Source organism: Lacerta agilis, chromosome 14 (assembly GCF_009819535.1).
Source record: "Lacerta agilis isolate rLacAgi1 chromosome 14, rLacAgi1.pri, whole genome shotgun sequence".
NCBI lineage: Eukaryota > Metazoa > Chordata > Lepidosauria > Squamata > Lacertidae > Lacerta > Lacerta agilis.
The window spans coordinates 34,954,047-34,972,207 of NC_046325.1; the positions used below are offsets into that span (position 1 = coordinate 34,954,047).

An 18,161-nucleotide genomic window follows, 5' to 3' on the forward strand; every position below is an offset into this window, starting at 1 on the left:
CAGGCGCCCCTGCCCGGTCCCATAATGCTTTGCGACGAGCTCGTCCTTGGGGAGTTGTGGGACATGGAATCTTTCTGGGTTGGACAAGGCCCATTCGCAGCGGCAATGTCGTATCCATAGAGATAAGGGCATGTCGTCATAGGAGGGAAAGGCCACTCCTTGATGACATCACGGGCGCGCTGAGAGATCGGGTTTGACCCGCGATTCACTGAGTGCTGTGGGCGTATCACTAGAGATGTGTTTATATGTAATTAAACACACATGCACACGCAGAAATCGGTGGGATCTTGTTGAAATATAACAATAAAAAATAATAATAATCAAAACTCACATGCAAAATAATCACATGCAGGCAGATCTTGAAAGCAACATAGAATCAGAATTGGAAGGGATTCCCAAGGGTTATCTAGTCCAACCACCTGCAGTGCATGGATGCTAAAGCAGCCAAGACAGGTGGCCCTCCAACCTCTGCTTAAAATGTTCCAAGGAACGGAAGTCCAGCACCTCCCAGCGAATCCATTCTACACTTGAACAGCTATTTGCCTTCAGGGAATCTCCTTTCTTGTAACTTGAAGATACCCTCCAGAGCAGCAGAAAACAAGCTTGCTCCATCTTTCATGTGACAGCCCTTTTAAGGTATTTGAAGATGGCTATCGTATCTCCTCTCAGCCTCCTCTTTTTCAGGCTAAACATCCCTCAACCACTCTCCCTCAACTGCTCCTCATAAGGCTTGGTTTCCAGACCCAAATTCAAATTCTCAAACCTTGATTGGCATATATGCAAGATTCCGTTGGGTTCAGTACAATAAAATCACTCATCAAAACCTGCAAATAACACTAAAGTTATTGTTAATATGACGAATCCTCATTGCATATTGTAGAAACCTGATTTCCTGACCCTTAGTCATCTTAGTCGCCCTCATCTGCACACGTTCCAGCTTGTCAATATCCTTCTTAAATTATGGTAGAAGTGGTCCTGTCGAGTGTAGTCTTCTCTAGATTATGCAATGCTTGACATGGTGCTGCCGGTTGTTTAATTTACCAACCACATTTGTATGTCCTCCTATCAACACAAGTTCTCAGGGAGATTCAGAGGACAAAGAATAAAAATACAATACAAAAATTAAAATGCAGCTTAAAAAAACACTCTTTCATTTCTCACAGCAAAAATTTCAGATCTTGAAAGCTTTCTTTAAATAATGCAAGATGTTGAAAGGCCTGGGTGAATAAAATGGTAAAGCTGGCAGCAAAAAAGTCCATGGAGGAGTCATGAGGCAAGCCACTGTAGAAAGGTTTATTTCACTGCCAAGACGCCACAACTGAGAAAGTCCTTAGCTTCAGACGTTGGCAATTCTTGGCTTTTCTAGAATTAAACATGTCTTCTGTTTCTGGCTGCTGCAGCTACTGAGCTGAGGTTCGTAGCTAGCTGCTTTATAGACACAACAGATGCATACTTTCCAGCTGCCCCTATACATCAACAACAGTCCCTGTTTTATTGTTATCATTGATAAAACATTGCACCACATTCTTCTGCCTTTGGTGGTGGTGAAGGGAATGTCCTTTTAAAAAGGTGTTGCCCCGTGTGCAAATGAACTAGATTTCTTCCCATTTCAGCACCCCTTCCTACCGAAGTCTGTAAGAGCTGCACTTGGATTCCAGCACATGTGCAGATGGACGCATCCACATGGATTTTCAGTGTGTGCACAGCTTCCTCCCATAACCACTGGCCTATCTGAATTAGTTGCCCTGCCTTGAAAGCTACTGCAGGAAGGCTATGGCAAGATAAATGAACAGCAAGCCTTCGGCGCTAGACTTAAAGCAAGAGGGTTTTCTGTGTTTGTGCAAAGTGCAACAGCAGTAGCAACAGAACTTGCTGGGAGTCTGTCTGGGGAAACTAAGTCAAGTCTGGGCCTATAGTCATCCAGCTCCTTCCTGCACTTCAATGAAGTCCACTCATAGAACTATATAGTTGCTGACCACAGAGTCATAGTCAGCTCACAGCCACACTGAGACACATCCTGCCCACTGCGATGGCTTTTGTTTCTGTATGGTAAAGACTGACAGTTTTTAATTACTTCTACCTCCTTAAGGCAACTTTTTTTAAAAAAAAATCTGCCTGGTTTTTGGTGCCTTTTTAATCAAACCAAGGTTGGGGTTTGCTTTTTTAAATATTGTTTATTTGTATGCTTCATTTCAAGTATACAGCCTTTCAAAGCAGTTTACAAGAATCTGAGACGATATATACAGTAGCTTAAGTACAACAGATTGCAACAGAGGAGCCTTTTTAAACAAAATGTTTTTATACATTTTTGAGTTATAAGAATTACAACCAACAACCTAGAGTACAGAACATATAACGAGTCGGACGCCACACAATCATACATAATGAATTTCATTTTTTTTGCTGCTGTTATTGGATTGCACTTATTGAGCAGAAGAAATATTTTTCTGTGCAGGATTAGTGGTTAGCTGAAGGAGAGCTATACTGAAGTGAGAACTTGAGTGACTATACTGCGGTGGTGGGTGTAAGGAAAGTGTGATTGTTGAGTGAATTTGTGCATTTCGATTCATTTTGTGCCATGTGAACGTGTAAGTGAATTATCTTGGTGATTGTACCATTATATGTAGCTTTTGCTATGTTGATGAGGTCAGGATGACATACACTGTAATTATGTTGCATTTTGATATTGTACCTTCATATATGCTGAAGTTCTGTATATGATGTGCTGTTGCGGTTCTAATTTATTTTACTTATGTGCAGTTTTTGAGATATTTACTGCTGCCTAATTATGTAACTTGACATGTGAAATTATTATTAATAATATCGTTAACAATTATCACAATTGTTTCATTTTGAATGTGGGATTTGTATTGTATTTTTCATATCATTCGTTTATTTTTTTTAAAAGATAAACCACTTTGTAGCATGAGCGCTGAAGCAGTATACAGGTACAATAAATAAAGCAGATGTGTTACTATGGCTGTTACATCAAGCAGGAAATATTGTAAACAGAATGTGTATGGGCTGTGAGATAAACTGTAGCCCTAAAGCAATCTGGTAATGCAGCCTATAATATGGTACTTTTTAAAATAAAATAATAAGTACTGGGTTCCTTTTCTTCTAAGATAAAAATGAGATAAAATACAAAAATATATAAAAAACAATTAAACTATTTATAGAAACTCTAAAACCAATAAAACCTTTTTCTACAATCTCTAAAAGAAATCAATAAAGCCAGAACTAAGGGGGAAGGTAAACAGTGTTTCCGTGCGCTGCTCTGGTTCGCCAGAAGTGGCTTAGTCATGCTGGCCACATGACCTGGAAGCTGTCTGCAGACAAATGCCGGCTCCCCTTGACCTATAGAGCGAAATGAGCGCCGCAACCCCAGAGTCGTCCGCAACTGGACCTTATGGTCAGGGGTACCTTTACCTTTTTAAGGGGGATGATTGGGAAAAGGAGGAATTCAGCATATCTATAGAATTTTCTTTTTTATGTGTTATATGCTGAAAATCAATAAAACTTGTTATAAAAATAATAAACCCAAATGAGCAAGTAATATCCTATGAAAGACTGGGTCACACTCTCAAACCAAATTATCTTCAGTAGTGCTTACACATCAGTGCCTAAACTTCACGATGCTAGGCACGTGTCTTAAGTTTTGCTGTGATATATTATCCCAGTGTTTTTCAACCACTGTTCCGCGGCACACTAGTCTGCCGCGAGATGTTGCCTGGTGTGCCGTGGGAAAAATTGAAAAATTCAAGAGAATTACTTTATATATAGTCAATATAGGCACAGAGTTAAATTTTTTAACATTTTCTAATGGTGGTGTGCCTCGTGATTTTTTTCATGAAAAAGTGTGCCTTTGCCCAAAAAAGGTTGAAAAACACTGTATTATCCACTATGAAGCGGTATAATAAGATAAATAAATAGACCTTTTGGCCCTGGTCTTACCAAAATGTAACCTGAGTGCAGATTTCCCTACCCAACTTCCAGAGTTTAATTCATCTCATTTTGGTCAAAGTGAATTAATGTGTTACAATGTCAACTCCTCCCAGTCTCAGACGTCCCTAAGTACCATCACGTTTCTGCTTTCATTCTGCACAATGGTCCTTGGTTGATCATCTCCATCAAAAGCATGGGCAAGCAACCTTTTGCCTGTTAATATGAGATGTGTGTGGGGCCTGCTGGAGGGGGGGGGGGCAGAGTGCTAAACAGTGCCCTCTTTTCAGTCTTCTACTCCCTTTTGCTCTCTCTCTCTCTCTTTTTATCCAGTGGGATGTAGGAAGAGGCACAGATGTCTCTTCTTAGAGGTCTGAGCCAACAGCTTGGTGAGGGCCATATGAAATTAACTCGAGGGCTACATACTGGCTATGGATAACACACTCCTGACCTGAAGATTACCAAGAGCTCTTGTAGCCTATCAAGCCTCTTAGATCCTGCTTAAGTTTTTGGTAGTGCTGATCCGGAGGAGTTGACCACTTGTTTGTAGCCACAGCTATGGGGCAAGGGCTGACCAGGCTTTTTGCCCCAAATGAAGCCTCCCGAGGGGCGCCATTGAGACTCCCAGCCTGTGTGCGTGTGTGTGTACACAAATGTGCATAGGGTGTGTGTCAAACTCGGTCTTTGACCAGGGTGAAATAAAGCCTTGTTTTGCTCCTGCTGTAGCACATGGTGAGAGTGCAGAGTTTTTCTACAATGTCCTGCACGCTTGATCTTTGGCTCTGTAAACCGTAATTCACCAACCTGGTGCCCTCCAGGTACTTTGGACATGAGCTGGCTGGGTTGATGGGAGTTGTAGTACAAAACACCTGCAGGGAGCCAGGTTTATTATATATCTGTAGAAGTATTTCTAAATCACAAAAGATAACGAAAGATAACCGCTTTGATGTGGTTGTCCAAGGATGGTGCAAACCATGTGCACTGCAATTATACCTTGGGACTGTCTGATTTCCCGCCCCTCTTTAATAATAGACAAACACTAAGCAGTACAGTATGAAAAAAACTTATTCTGGGCCTCAGAAAAGTGGCCCTTTGTTTTGCACAAACATTTCTAAAAGAGATCTGTGCTTCCCTGGGTACCAGCCCAGGCTCAGTGGAACTCTTGCTGTTGTTTCCCACATGAACGCAGCTGTTTCCACATCTGCAGAATCCGAGCCCGGCCTGTGCGCTAGAACAAGGTGCCAAGTTGAAAAGCCAGCGCATTCCGCCGATCCCCGAGCTCTCCTCTTCGGTGCATGGCAAGGAGGGTCCAGTGCAGGCAGCTGGCGGGAGGGAGGCAGGGAGGGAGGGAGGCAACAAGCAGCGGGTGGTGCCTCGACTTCCTTCGCACAACACATGAAAGGAATGTGGTGGTGAGCTCATGGCTCCTAGCCCCGCGTGCCACACCCCGCGCTGGGTCCTAGCGCCCTGCTCTCAGTCCAACGAGAAGAGAAGAGCGGTTGGGACACAGCCTTGAAGCTGGCCAAATCCCTGCACTTCCAAAGGACCCAGAAATCCTGACTCCGAGTCATAGGAGCCGAGGTCCATTCGCCACCCCGCCCCATAAATTATTTAAGCCCCCCCCCCCAGTTGATAGGCATTGCCAGTGCTTTTTTCTGGGGGTACGCATACCCGAAACATTTTGTGTATCTTTGTACTTTTGTCCATTTACTGTATTTATTTTCCCTGATTATAACTATAAAATGGTGATTTTCTTGAGTCAAAATGAGAGTACCGCCAAACATTTTTTTTTAAGGAAAAAAAAAAGCACTGGGCATTTTCATTCAAATGGTGTGTATGCGCGCTGCGTGTTATACGGTTTGGGGCACCCCTAAGCCCACCCCCCCCCAAACTATTCTAAGCAGCTATGGCTGCAACCGATCCTATGTGCGCCACATTGGGAATAAAGTCTCATGGACTAATCTCCGATGTCGTGATGCACCTCGAATCATCATCACCAACACCCAAAGGATCAGCGTCCACTTGCCGCCTCCCACCGCCGGAGCGCCAAAAAAGACCCAGGAGTCCGGCCACGCGCTTCCAACGCCGAACCTCTCCGCCACCCCTCAAAGCATTATCCCGAGCCGCAGGCGACGCGAAGGGCGCGCCTAGAAAGTCAGCGAGAGGTCGCCACGTGGGAAGCTGCAGTGGCTCTTCTGAGTGGCAAAGCACTTAGCAAGTTACTAGTTCCTGTTGCGCACAGTCCCTGCTTTTTCCCAGGAGTCCCGTCACTCCAGGTCCAGTGTGATTTTTTTTTTAATCGCAGGGTTGTAACCGTGTTGTTGCTGTTGTTGTTTTTACCCGACCTTGCTTTTGCTTTGCGCTTTTGCGGAAAGGGAGTAGCGCTTCCGAAGGCGCGCCTCGCGTCCTAGGGAGAAAAGCGCACGACCGGAGAGAAGCAGCCCTCCTCCTCCTCCTCCTCCTCGCCCGCCGAGCGCCTCCCTCCGCCACTAGCGACGGGGCCCACCACCCCGGGGCGGGGGCGGAGTGTGGGGGCCGGCGGAGTTTGTTCCGGACGTGGGACCCGCCCCGCAGCGGCTCCCGTTGGCCAAATAGGGAAGCGGAGCGGCCGGGAATCGCCGCGCTTCGCTTCTCGGAGCGCCGATTCGTATCGTGCAGGGAGGAGGGCCCACCCCGGATCTCAGCCATCTTTCGAGGGGCGGCAGGGACGGTAGCCGGCGATGGCAGAGGAAGGGCTGGGGGGCTTCTGAGTTCACCGAACCGATTCCTCCCCGCCGGTCCCGCTCCCGACCATGATGAATCCCAAGGAAGGCGCGGCGCCGCTGGAGAAATACAAGCTGGTGGTGGTCGGCGGAGGCGGCGTGGGCAAGAGCGCCCTCACCATCCAATTCATCCAGGTATGGAGAGCCCAAGGCGGCGAGGGCGGGAGAGCGGGTCCGGGTGGGCAGATGGCGACAAAAAATATATATATTAAAAACCTCCCCAAACTTTACCATATGTTTCCGCGCAGAAGTTCGCTTTCAGGTGACATAGGGCGGTGGTGAAAGCGAAACCTGAGCCAAGATCCTGTGTTGATGATGATGATGATGAGCTTTTTTAAAACTGGGAGGAAGTTTTGCCGCCTTTGCCGGGTCGTTTTCCCTCCCCAAGAGAAGCGTTAAGAGCGTAGCCGCCTGGCTTGAGCAAGTCCAGGCTGCCGACGCTGTGTGCACGTTTACTCGGGAGTAATCCCCCTGGAAGTTCGGTGGGGCTCGGATTAAACGTGCGCAGGACTCCCGTCGCCTGCTTCCCCCTAGCGGCGAACGCAGGGATTTCTCGTAAGGAAACCCTGTGGACCTCTAGATGTTGATAGACTCCAGCTCCCATCATCCCTGACCGTTGGCCACGCTGGTTGGGGCTGATGGGAGTTGTAGTCCTACAAGTTTCTCAATCCTGTTCTAAGCCGATCCCGTCGCTGCCCCCCCCCCAAAAAAAACAATAACCAAGACCCACGGTGTGAGAGAGAAGGGCGTTGATGTTTCCCGGTGAACGGGGAAGGGCGATTGGGGTTTGCTGCTCAATCCTGAGCATCCCCAAATTCTTCCTCTGGAGACGCTGAGATTGCGGTCCTCCTGAACCTCCCCTATTGGGAACCAGGTGATGAGGGTGGGCAAGGGTGCCAGCTTGAATAAAATATTGGGGAGGGGGGGTTAGGTAAGCCCCACCCCGCTTAATCGATCACAAGTCACGGCACACACACACACTGTTTGAATGGCAATGCCGATCAACTTTGGGGGGGCCCTCAAATATTTTATTGGGAGGTGAAGGGACCTTGGCCCCCAGGAGTTGGCCCCTAGGAGGTTGGCGAAGGGGAGTTATCTTTGGCATGCAGTGGAAAGGTCTAAGTCAAGTGGAGAAAAAAGGGAGGTACCAGGGATTGGGACCATCAGCATCACATTGCTTGTGAGCTTTCTAGAGGCAGCTGGCCCCTGTCGTAAACAAGGGCTGGGCTGGATGGCATTTCCAGCTAAAGGATCTTGCATGTGAGGGCTGGAAAGGGATCTCTGCTCACACCCTGGAGAGTCACTGTTCAAGCTGATGTGCCCAGGCTAGGTGGACCAGGCAGTTTCAAATGATCAGATTGACCTTTGGCTCTGATGCAGCAAAGCAAAGCTTGCATTATTTTATAAATTTGGATCTGGTCCAGGAAGGCAAACCTTTTAATAAATTTTTAAGAATGCAATGATATATTCTTAAGGGAAGGGAGGACCAGAATCCCAAGGTTTGTGTAGCAGACTGCAGAGATCCTTGCAAATAAACCCACAGACGCTATTAGCATGCTTTTGTTTCGTTTTAGTGGTCTGCTAAGAGAGTATAGAATCATAAAGTTGGAAGGGATCACAAGAGTCATCTAGTCAAACCCGCTCCAATGCAGGAATCTTTCACCCAACGTGGGGCTCGAAACCACAACCCTGAGTTTAAGAGTCTCGTTCTCTATCAGCTGAGCTATCCCATGACGACCATGGAGGAGTTATCCTCTGCAGCCAACATGGGGAAGAAAACCAGGCTACTAACTTCCTAGTCCCTCCAGCAGCCTGCTTTATCTCCTTGCTGGCCAGGGAGTAACAGAAAGCAATCTCATTCTCCTCTGCCAGCCCATTCACTCGCCTGCATGGAATTCCTAGTCGCCTCTGGTGACCAAATTACTGATCTGATGTCAAAGAGACCTGAAGGAACTCTTGAGCTGGAAAACCATGGTTCTCATGGGGAACACAGGATCAATACTGTAGGGTTTCCCTTTTTTGCTCTTATGGAGTAGCAAGGGTCTTCAAGTTCAGCTCTGTCATCCTTAACATCCTTCCTTTCTTCCTTGCCCATTATTCCCCCCCCCCAAGTCATATTTTGTCTCGGACTACGACCCCACAATTGAGGACTCGTACACAAAAATCTGCAACATCGATGGCACCTCCACACGGCTGGATAGTGAGTATTACTGGGCTGGCGTCCTATTCAGGTGATGTGGAGGCTGCATGCAAATGTTTTGAGGGAGACAGAAGCTTGGGAGAAAGTGATCCTAGCATTCTGCAATGGGCAGCATCCTTCCTTGGCATTGCTTATAAAGGGATGGAGGAACGTCAAGTGTATCATGAGCACAGCTTTGTAGGAGGGGTTTTTAGTATGCTTTCCCCATCTCCAGTGTCCTCCATCAGTGGTCAAATGAGTGGGGGGGGGGCGACGACATTCAGTTTGTGTGACAAACAGCTCCATGAAAAGCAAATTGAGGAAGGGAAATTAGACAGAATGCATTGGGAGAGGAGAATCATCCAACGACAAAGGGATGATCAGGAACAATATGATGTGAAGTGCCATATTGAGAGAGCTCAGACAGGTACCGTATAATGTCCCAAGTGCTTTATTGCAACAAACTCGCAAGAAAGCTGCCCCTGATGGCATCATCTGATTGGACAGAAGGGTAGCCCATGCTATTAGATGGAGGGTTAAAGATCTGGAAGCACTTATTGGGTGTGGGGGAACCATCAAGGAATTTGGAACCAATGTTTTTTCTCAAAGGTGAATGGGAAGTATATGTTTAGTAGGGGTGCATGTCAATATCAGAAGGACATAGGAATGAATGAATGAATCTTCATTTGCGTCAGCCACCGGCCAATGGAATATACGATATACAAAGAATAAAGATAAAGAAGTCATAATGGTTATGGCCTGGTCTGCAAATGTAGTGTAATGAGGTGATAAGAGTGGAGCGTACCACTTTGAACTCCAGGTGAATGTACCAGTTCTGCACTTAAAACCACACTGACAATGACCCTAAACCAGGGGTCAGCAAACTTTTTGAACAGGGAGCCGGTCCACTGTCCCTCAGACCTTGTGGGGGGCCAGACTATATTTTGAAAAAAAATAATGAACGAATTCCTATGCCCCACAAATAACCCAGAGATGCATTTTAAATAAAAGCACACATTCTACTCATGTAAAAACACACTGATTCCCGGACTGTCTGCAGGCCGGATTTAGAAGGCGATTGGGCTGAATCTGGCCCCCGGGCCTTACTTTGCCTACCCGTGCCCTAAACTCTGTAAATAGCCCCACAAACTAGTGGTTTCTCCCTCAGCTGTTGGAAGGGGTGGTGCTGGTTGCTTCTTACTTGCAGGGAATATTTTGTTTGTCTGTTTTAATGTGGGAGAGCACATGAATGTAGGGCAGGGATAGCCAACATTGTGCCTTCCAAACGTTTGTTGGACAACAGATCCCACCACCTCTGGCCATTGGCCCTCCTGGCTGGGGCTGATGGGAATTGGAGTCTGTCCTATTTACCTGCCCCACACCCGGCGTCATCTATGACGTTGGGTGTAGGGCAGGTGAGCACGACTAGGCCAAGGCATCATCACAGACCAAATGGGGAGGCTTGGTGGACCCAATTAGTCCCAGAGGGCCGTCTCTTGTTTCCCACCCACCACATTTGGAATGATTCAGACCTAAACTGCTTCCCTTATGATTTCAGTTCTGGACACAGCTGGCCAGGAGGAGTTTGGGGCCATGCGAGAGCAGTATATGCGTACTGGGGAAGGTTTCCTCCTTGTCTATGCCATCAATGATCGTGGCAGGTAAGACCCAAGCCATGGTTACATTAGAAGGTCCTGTCCTCTCAGTCCAATGGTCAAAGGATGCGGGGGGGGGGGGAGAGCTTTCTGTGGGTTCTGAGTTAGGTTGGTGTGTTTTTTTCTGGTGCTCAGAAATGCTGGATGAGCTGGAAAGAACTTTTCTGAGCGGGTGTTTAATTTGCAGTTGATTTAGAATGGTTGGCGCTTCGCTAGGGCAGCAAGTTTTGATAATGCCAGGTACAACAAAACACCTCGCTGTGCCTAATTAAACATCTACATTTACTTGAATGAAAGAACTGTTGCCAGAATGCTCAACGGGACTCTTATTTGTATATTTAAAACAGGATATCCTGCATTTCACCTCGTAGATCTCAAAAGCTGCTTACAGCAATAAAATACACAATGTATGAAATTTAAAACACTAATAAAACCTCAATTAATTATGAGGTTATAACATGTACATTTAATCATTTTTAAAAGATGCAAAGATCTAGTTTTGAAATAAAACAGGTTTTGCCAGTTAATAGCTTACGTTGCACACGTACTCTGCAGAATATTCTATATTGTTTATCCTCACAACATCAAAGTAGACTGTTCAAATTTCCACTTTGCAGCTGGGAAATCGGAGATTGAGAGTAACCTATTCTAGTCTGTCCAGTAAGCTTACAGTTAAGAAAGGATTTGACCCTGGGTTAGCCACACCCGATGTTTCCAGTTCCTTTAACCTTAGTAGTTTTTAACCAAATTTTGAACAGTGTCCTTTTTAGGGAGCATCTTATTGAAAGGTCTCACCTGTCTTCTTTGCCTCTCTGCCACAGTTTCAATGAGATCCACAAGTTTCACACTCAGATACTTCGAGTGAAAGACCGTGATGACTTTCCCATGATCCTTGTGGGAAATAAGGCTGACCTTGACATTTATCGGCAGGTGAGCCTACTGTAGCATTCAATCGCTTATCGTGATACCAGTGTCTGCATTGGTGGGACTCTGAGTCAATAATGTTTTGAATCCTCTCTCTGCAGTCTCAATTTGGGAAACCCATGTAGGCCTGCGTGAGAATTAAGATAAATGTGTATGTAAGGCCTTGCTCTAGGGAGATTGGGCAAGGCATGAGCTTGAGAGACAAGGCCTTCTTTGTGGTGGCGCCACAACTCCTGAATGCTTTCCCAGTTTTACTTCATCAGGCTCCCTCTTTGTGTTTTGTCAGAGATGGGATGCACTTTTATTTTGATGGGGGATTTTTGTGTGTGTGTTTTATCATTGCTGGCTGTAATGGATAATAGGGAGCGAACCGTCAGCCCTCCATATGTTGTGGACTATAACTCCCTTCATCCCTAGCCATTGGCCATGCTGGCAGGGGCTGATGGGAACTGGAATCCAATAGCATGTGGAAGGCCACAGGTTAAGCCATCTCTGATTTAACATCTTTTACTTTGGCTGCTGCTACATTTGTTTTGCTCTGCTGCAAGTTCTGACTACATGGTGCTAAGCCAAACCGTGGCTTAGGATGAACGTGCAGGTGGGTGGATTTCTACAGGGAAATGATGACCACTTTGTTCCTCAGGCACTCATTCTGCTGCTGCCCTGAGCTGAGCCGTGATTTGCCTTAGCAGGTCACCAAATCTGGGCAACTAATAAGTATAATAAATAAAATTGAATAATTGCCGTTCCCTGGCCGTTTTATATCGTGTGCAGACAGCAGTGTTGTATTTACAGTAGAAGACAGCTTGGCTGAGAGAAAATTTACCGGTACCTTTGTGAGCAGCCATGAGTGGGGAAGATTTGGCTGACACGAGGCACCCATGCCTTCTTACATGCCCCTTCACTGTCTCCACATTTCCTGCTCCCTAAAAAAACGTGGGGCAGGGGTCACAAATTAGCTGGATGTGGGATGCTGTGCAACCAAACATTCAAACTCCCCAATGCCAGCCGCCATTTTGTTTTTCTCCTCTTGTTCCCTCCCTCCCACCACCACAGCTACACTCTTCTGTCGTGTAACAGTATCTGTTGCTATTTCTCATTGCTGCTTTTCCTGTCCAGGTACCCAAGGAGGAGGCCCTCAGCTTTGCCCGGGAGAATCGGATCCCGTACATGGAAGCCTCTGCCAAAATCCGCCTCAATGTGGATGAATCTTTCTATGAGCTGGTCAGGGCCATCAGGTAAGAGGACAGGTGACTTGTTGGACGTGCTGTGTCTTAACACGACTAAGTCGGTTGCTTTGAGGCAATCTTTTTTTTGCAGGGGTGTCAAAATACAGTGGTACCTCGGATGTCGAATGTAATCCATTCCAGAAGTCCGTTCGACTTCCAAAACGTTCGGAAGCCAAGGCGCGGCTTCCGATTGGCTGCAGGAAGCGCCTGCAGCCAATCAGAAGCTGTGGAAGCCCCGTTAGACATTTGGGTTCCAAACGTTTGCAAACCGGAACACCCACTTCCAGGTTTGTGGCATTTGGGAGCCGAAATGTTTGACTTGCAAGCCGTTTGGGATCCAAGGTACGACTGTATAATGAATAAGTAAATAATAAAATTGGCTCCCCAAAGCCTGGGGGAGGGGGAAAAGCAGTTTCCTTTGATAATAACTTCAGTATGGATGCAGTTTGTGACTGTTTGTACTGTATTTCATCATTTACTTCAACCTGGTACCCTCCAGATGTTTCATATTATTGGGTTGTTAGTTTTTGTTTTTATTTTGTATCCTGTATTTTTATTTTGTAATTTATGTTGTGAACAGTCCTGAGATCTATTAATATAGGGCTGTATACAAATTCAATAAATAAATGAAATACTACTACTGCTGCTGATGATGATAATAATAACAATAATAATAATAATTTAGTCTACAGCTTCCATCAGCCCCAGCCAACACAGCTTGGTGAAAGTTAATTTTTTTAAAAACCCTATGTCCTTGGCCTAGGGGTAAACAGTTTTGAGGCTTGTGGTATCTACTTTTACTAGATCCTCAAGATCCACCAATTAGAGCCTTGCTATATTTGGCCTCCAAGCTCAGGGGTACCCAATATGGTGTTATTGTGGATGTTATCGGACTCTTAACTCTCGTCAACCTTGGCCAAAGGCCATGGTGGCTAGGGCTGATGGGAATTGTAGTCCAACAACAACTGGAGGGCTGCCTGTGACCTAGTCATAGAATAAAATCATAGAATTGTAGAATTGGAAGGGTATCTGGGGGTCATCCACCCCCCCCCGCAAACTCAGAACTTATGAGAAAAACTTAAGTTTTCCTGAAAATCTGAAGTGGTAAGAGCTATGCTGGCTCTCTTTTTGTTTGTTTGCTGTATTCTCTCTCCGCTCCCTGTCCAAATTTTCACCTCTTCCCTCTTTCGATTTGCAGGAGGTTTCATGAGCTGGAATCCCCCCCTGCCCCTGCTGTCAGCCCTAAGAAGAAAGAAAGCAAAGGCTGTCCTTGTTCCCTGCTGTAAACTGCCTTCCCACACCAAGCTACGAAGCCCGGAAAGGGAAAAACAGCTGATCAGGTTCCCTCCTAAGGAGTGGAAGTGGCAGGATTTCTCCCTTATCTCCACGTCCCCACTCCTCTCACCTCCCCTCACCTATGCAACAAGGGCTGGCAATGTGTATTCTGCAGTTGTGTCCAAATACTACAATATGTCTAGCGCAGAGAGTTCCTGCAAACTGGAATAAGTCAGGAAGCAGATAAATCATGTACCCACCTAATAGGCAGGAAATAGGTTTATATACATGATGACTGGGACAGGGTGCGAGAGGCATGTGCAGTACCTTCCTATCCTGTTCCGCCACCTTTCTCTGTTAAGTCTTCAGAGAAAACTGGCAAGAAGGGGAATCTCCTACACCGGGGGTAGGAGCAGAGGCGGACTTGGGGCTTTCAGAGATGCCAAAATTTGGTGTCGTGCCCCCTGCCCCCAAATCCCAGTGCAGGTGAACCGGTCACACTTCTCTAAATCTGCCTGTGGTAGAAGGCAAAGCAATATGAGAGAGGTGCGTTCATGGGTTTAAATCCGGAAAGAATAGGATAGTCTGGTTTTAGGATGGGTGAGAGAGTGGGCAGGAAAATGAGGGGCTCAGACTCTTCAATGCAGCCAGAGCCAGCAAGCTTTTTGCACATACACACTTTTATGTACATGTTCAAAGCCGTATTGTACAAATGCATTTAAAGGGGTGTCTGTGTTGTTGTTTTTTTTAAAAAATAACAGCCATCATTATGCACAGCACGATTAATAGGAGCAGTCAATGAATAATTTTTTTTAACAAGGATTATTATTTTTTGCTATCTTCCAGCTGCTTTGGACTGCAACTCCCATGAGCCCCAGCCAGAACACATGATAGCAGGGGCTGATGGGAGTTGTAGTCCAGAACAAAACAGGGGACCCAAAGAAGCAATCTTTTTAAAAAAAGAAAAAGTTTTGTGGGGAGGCTGCCCCCCCCCCCCACAAAAAACCGTATAGGACGGGGTTGAATGAACCCCATGGGCTATCTACCCATTTTAGATTCTCTACCTGCCACCTAAAGAGCAAATGGTCATAATTAAATTAAATCCTGCCTAAATGCAAGGCATCTCTCCCCCCCCCCCCCGCAAGCAATTAAGGGATGCGTGTGAAGGTCACTTCTGCCCACCCCCCTGCCATCCTGCTGCAGATCATTCCAGCTTGTTAAACACCAAAGAGTTACCACCTATTCAAGCACAATCATCTTGTGGCACTTTAAATTTGAACAGATTTATTGTGGCATAAGCCATCCTGGAATAGAGTCCGCATTGTCAGCTGTAGGAAGTCTTCTCCTCTGTTGGCAATTATATGTAATCACACACACACACGGTACAGAGGTTTTTTCTTTCTTTCCCCCAAACAGTGAGGCCGAAGGGCCATGAAATGTTAGGGTAGGAAGCTGTGAAATTCTCACATACCCAGAAATGGTTTTGAATAAAAGGGAGTTATTCCCAAATCAGTGTCTGTTGCTGTTTGTGGTGGCGGCACAAAATTGGGCGGGTCAGGAAGCAGGCAGCACTGAGTAGGCTGTGGAGACATTCAGGCTATAATCCAATACACACTTACCTGAGAAACAAGTTCTTCAACTCAGTGGAACTTTCTTCCGAGTGGACATTCATGGGACTGCATTCAGTGTGGCCCCTTGGATATGGTCCATCCACATTTAAAGGGTGAGCAGGCTGCTTCAGGAGTCTCAGGATGTAGCTCGTGGAGCAAGAATGGGGAATCCCCAAACATGTGGGATCCAGCTCACACCAACTGTGGCAAAAACGGCTAACGGTGAGGTGCGATGGGCACTCTGGTCAACGGGACTTTAGTGACCAGCATAGGTGCTCAAGGTGATCTATCCATGATCAACCTACACCTGAGGGATGGAGGATAGACAAAAGGAAGTCCTTCACAGGGAACATCACTGAACTATGGCATTTGGGTGGCTTTAAGAGAGGATTGGACAAATTCATGGGTGGGCCCTAAAACACCTGTAACTTAAAACTTAATGGAAAGACTGACCCATATCCTCAGGCAACAGTGTTTTGAGTGTCAACTTCTGTATTCTAGTTCCTGAAGAAAAGAAATGTATTTGTACTGCAAATAAAATCAAACTCGGGGCAGGTACTGGTGAGGCTGTCCTTTGATGCGATCCTCCTTTCAGAAGTTAAGCAAACTGAATACTGGGTTAAAGCAGGGACACAATTACTAGACTTTTGGAGATTTGGGGTGGAAAAACCTATCTGGAGCAAGGAATGGGGTTTCCAAAGTCTAAACCAGTTCCCCAAACTTGGGTCTCCAACTGTTTCTGGACTACAGTTCCCATCATCCCTGACCACTGGTCCTGCTAGCTTGGGATGATGCGAGTTGTAGTCCTGGAGACCCAAGTTTGGGAAACACTAGTCTAAACGGACTTAGAGTGCTTTATTTTTAAGCCAGAGGTTGTGCGTTCGTTAGGCAGACACCGAACCAAAATGGGGGACCTTGGTGGGGGACAAACCTTTAGGACATGGGAAATTTTTTGGCCCTCCAGATGTTGCTGAACTACAACTCAGCTGCCCCAAGGAGTTGTAGTTCAGCAACATCTGGATTGCCAAAGGTCCTGCCCCCCTGCTCTAGAATTAAGAAGCCGGGTCTCCTGGGTGTCTCTCATTGTCCAAACTGCTCACTGCAAATGAACCAGCTTGAACAGATTTACTCTCCCCTGCCACCCCAAAAGCAAGGAATAAAGCTGTACAGCAGGCATTTGATTTTTGCAAAGAAAAGTGTTTTTTGTCATTTTGTTTGTGTACACAGTATACAATGTGAGTTTTACATATTGAGAGAAAAAAACGTCTCAGACACTAATAATAAACAATAAAAATATATAGGAACATCCAATAATACAGAACACAAATCCCATTATCTCAGAACAATACCCTTGAGGCGCGAACAAGATACACAGAAATACACATCGTAAAAAAGGGGGCCTTCCAAGATCCAAATTTGGGGCGGGTGGGGGAGGAGGAGGAGAAGTCTTTTCGTCACAGGAAGCTGTGGGGTGTGTTTGTGTGTGTGTGCACACACACATTCTTAAACAACTCTGAGCTGGGCCTTTCCAATTCTGGTGCACAGGGTTTGGGCTGCTTGGCCCCTCCGTCCAGGGGGCAAACGCCTCAGCAAAATTTTGCATGAAATTGATGGTGCAAGTCTGTCGTTCCAGGAGGTATCGAGGCTCTTAATGTCCCTCGAAAAACAAACCACGTTTATGTCCCCATCCCTTCATTTCCCAAACCCCATGTTCAACTTACTAACCCCACCTCCACACACAGGTTCAAGCTACAGTCCTTCGCCTCTAAGGCCCAACAGCTATCAGTAAACCGGGTTTGCAAGGGGAAAAGCTGTTAAAAACTAAATTGCAAGCTTTTAAAATATCCAAAAGGAAGCCAGTCAACCCTCTTCCCCCTTTAAAAACACTCCATTTTGAGTGGGGCTCATGTACACCAAGTTCCACCCCCCTCCATGCACTCTCAACAATCACACTTGCCAACCTCTACTCATCCACAATAAATAATTAAGGGGAAAGGGTAGGATCCAGGGGGATGTGGAAAGTTGTGTATATATAAGGGACCCTGATCTAACACAGCCAGATGGGCCCCCAACACATTTCTGTGCTGTCCAGAAACTCAACTGAAGAAGCTCTGCTGGGGCAATGGGACCAACCCCTCTTCTGAGGTGGGATCTGTTTTCTCCTCCACCCTAGAGTACCTTTCTGCACTTCTTCCATGGGAAGCGTGTGGGAACCATGATAAAAAAGAAAAATCAAACCAGTGGGTGGGTGCTTTCAGCATCCCCTGCAATGCTGGAATGTGCAGCTGCCCCATATGGGGAATCAAACCTGCAACCTTTGACTGTAGAGAGAAGCAAAGGATAAACAAAAACTAAACCATGGGGAGACTGGGCTGGTAAAGAGAAATCAGAGGGCATATAGGATGGAAGAAGTAGTCTCGGGCAGTGGGAATGAGGTAGACGTTGGTTGGGGGGTGGGGACCTGATCTAGCAGGGGAATCTACGTGGAGGTGTGAGATGGATCTGGGAGGTCACTAGGAAGACCCAGAGGAGAAAAGGAAAAACCTTCTGAGGTGGAAACTGGCTAACTGGCTTGACTATGGGTG

The 18,161-nt window shown here is 46.2% G+C and overlaps 1 protein-coding gene across 1 annotated transcript; it reads left to right on the forward strand.

Moving 5' to 3' along the window:
- The first annotated feature begins 6,397 nt into the window (after positions 1–6,397).
- On the forward strand, positions 6,398–14,618 carry RRAS (RAS related). The gene is made up of 6 exons (XM_033168881.1): positions 6,398–6,839; positions 8,817–8,904; positions 10,442–10,544; positions 11,360–11,468; positions 12,582–12,700; positions 13,890–14,618. The coding sequence occupies exons 1-6, from the start codon at positions 6,735–6,737 to the stop codon at positions 13,975–13,977; spliced, it is 612 nt and encodes a 203-aa protein (XP_033024772.1). The 5' UTR covers positions 6,398–6,734; the 3' UTR covers positions 13,978–14,618.
- Positions 14,619–18,161: the final 3,543 nt, after the last annotated feature.

What these genes read in the sequence shown, in the direction of transcription:
- RRAS (XM_033168881.1), top strand. Translation starts at nt 6,735, where the DNA reads ATGATGAATCCCAAGGAAGGCGCGGCGCCGCTGGAGAAATACAAGCTG. An exon ending in ACCTTGACATTTATCGGCAG is followed by an intron (nt 11,469 to 12,581) that starts GTGAGCCTACTG and finishes TTTCCTGTCCAG; the next exon opens with GTACCCAAGGAGGAGGCCCT. An exon ending in GAGCTGGTCAGGGCCATCAG is followed by an intron (nt 12,701 to 13,889) that starts GTAAGAGGACAG and finishes TTCGATTTGCAG; the next exon opens with GAGGTTTCATGAGCTGGAAT.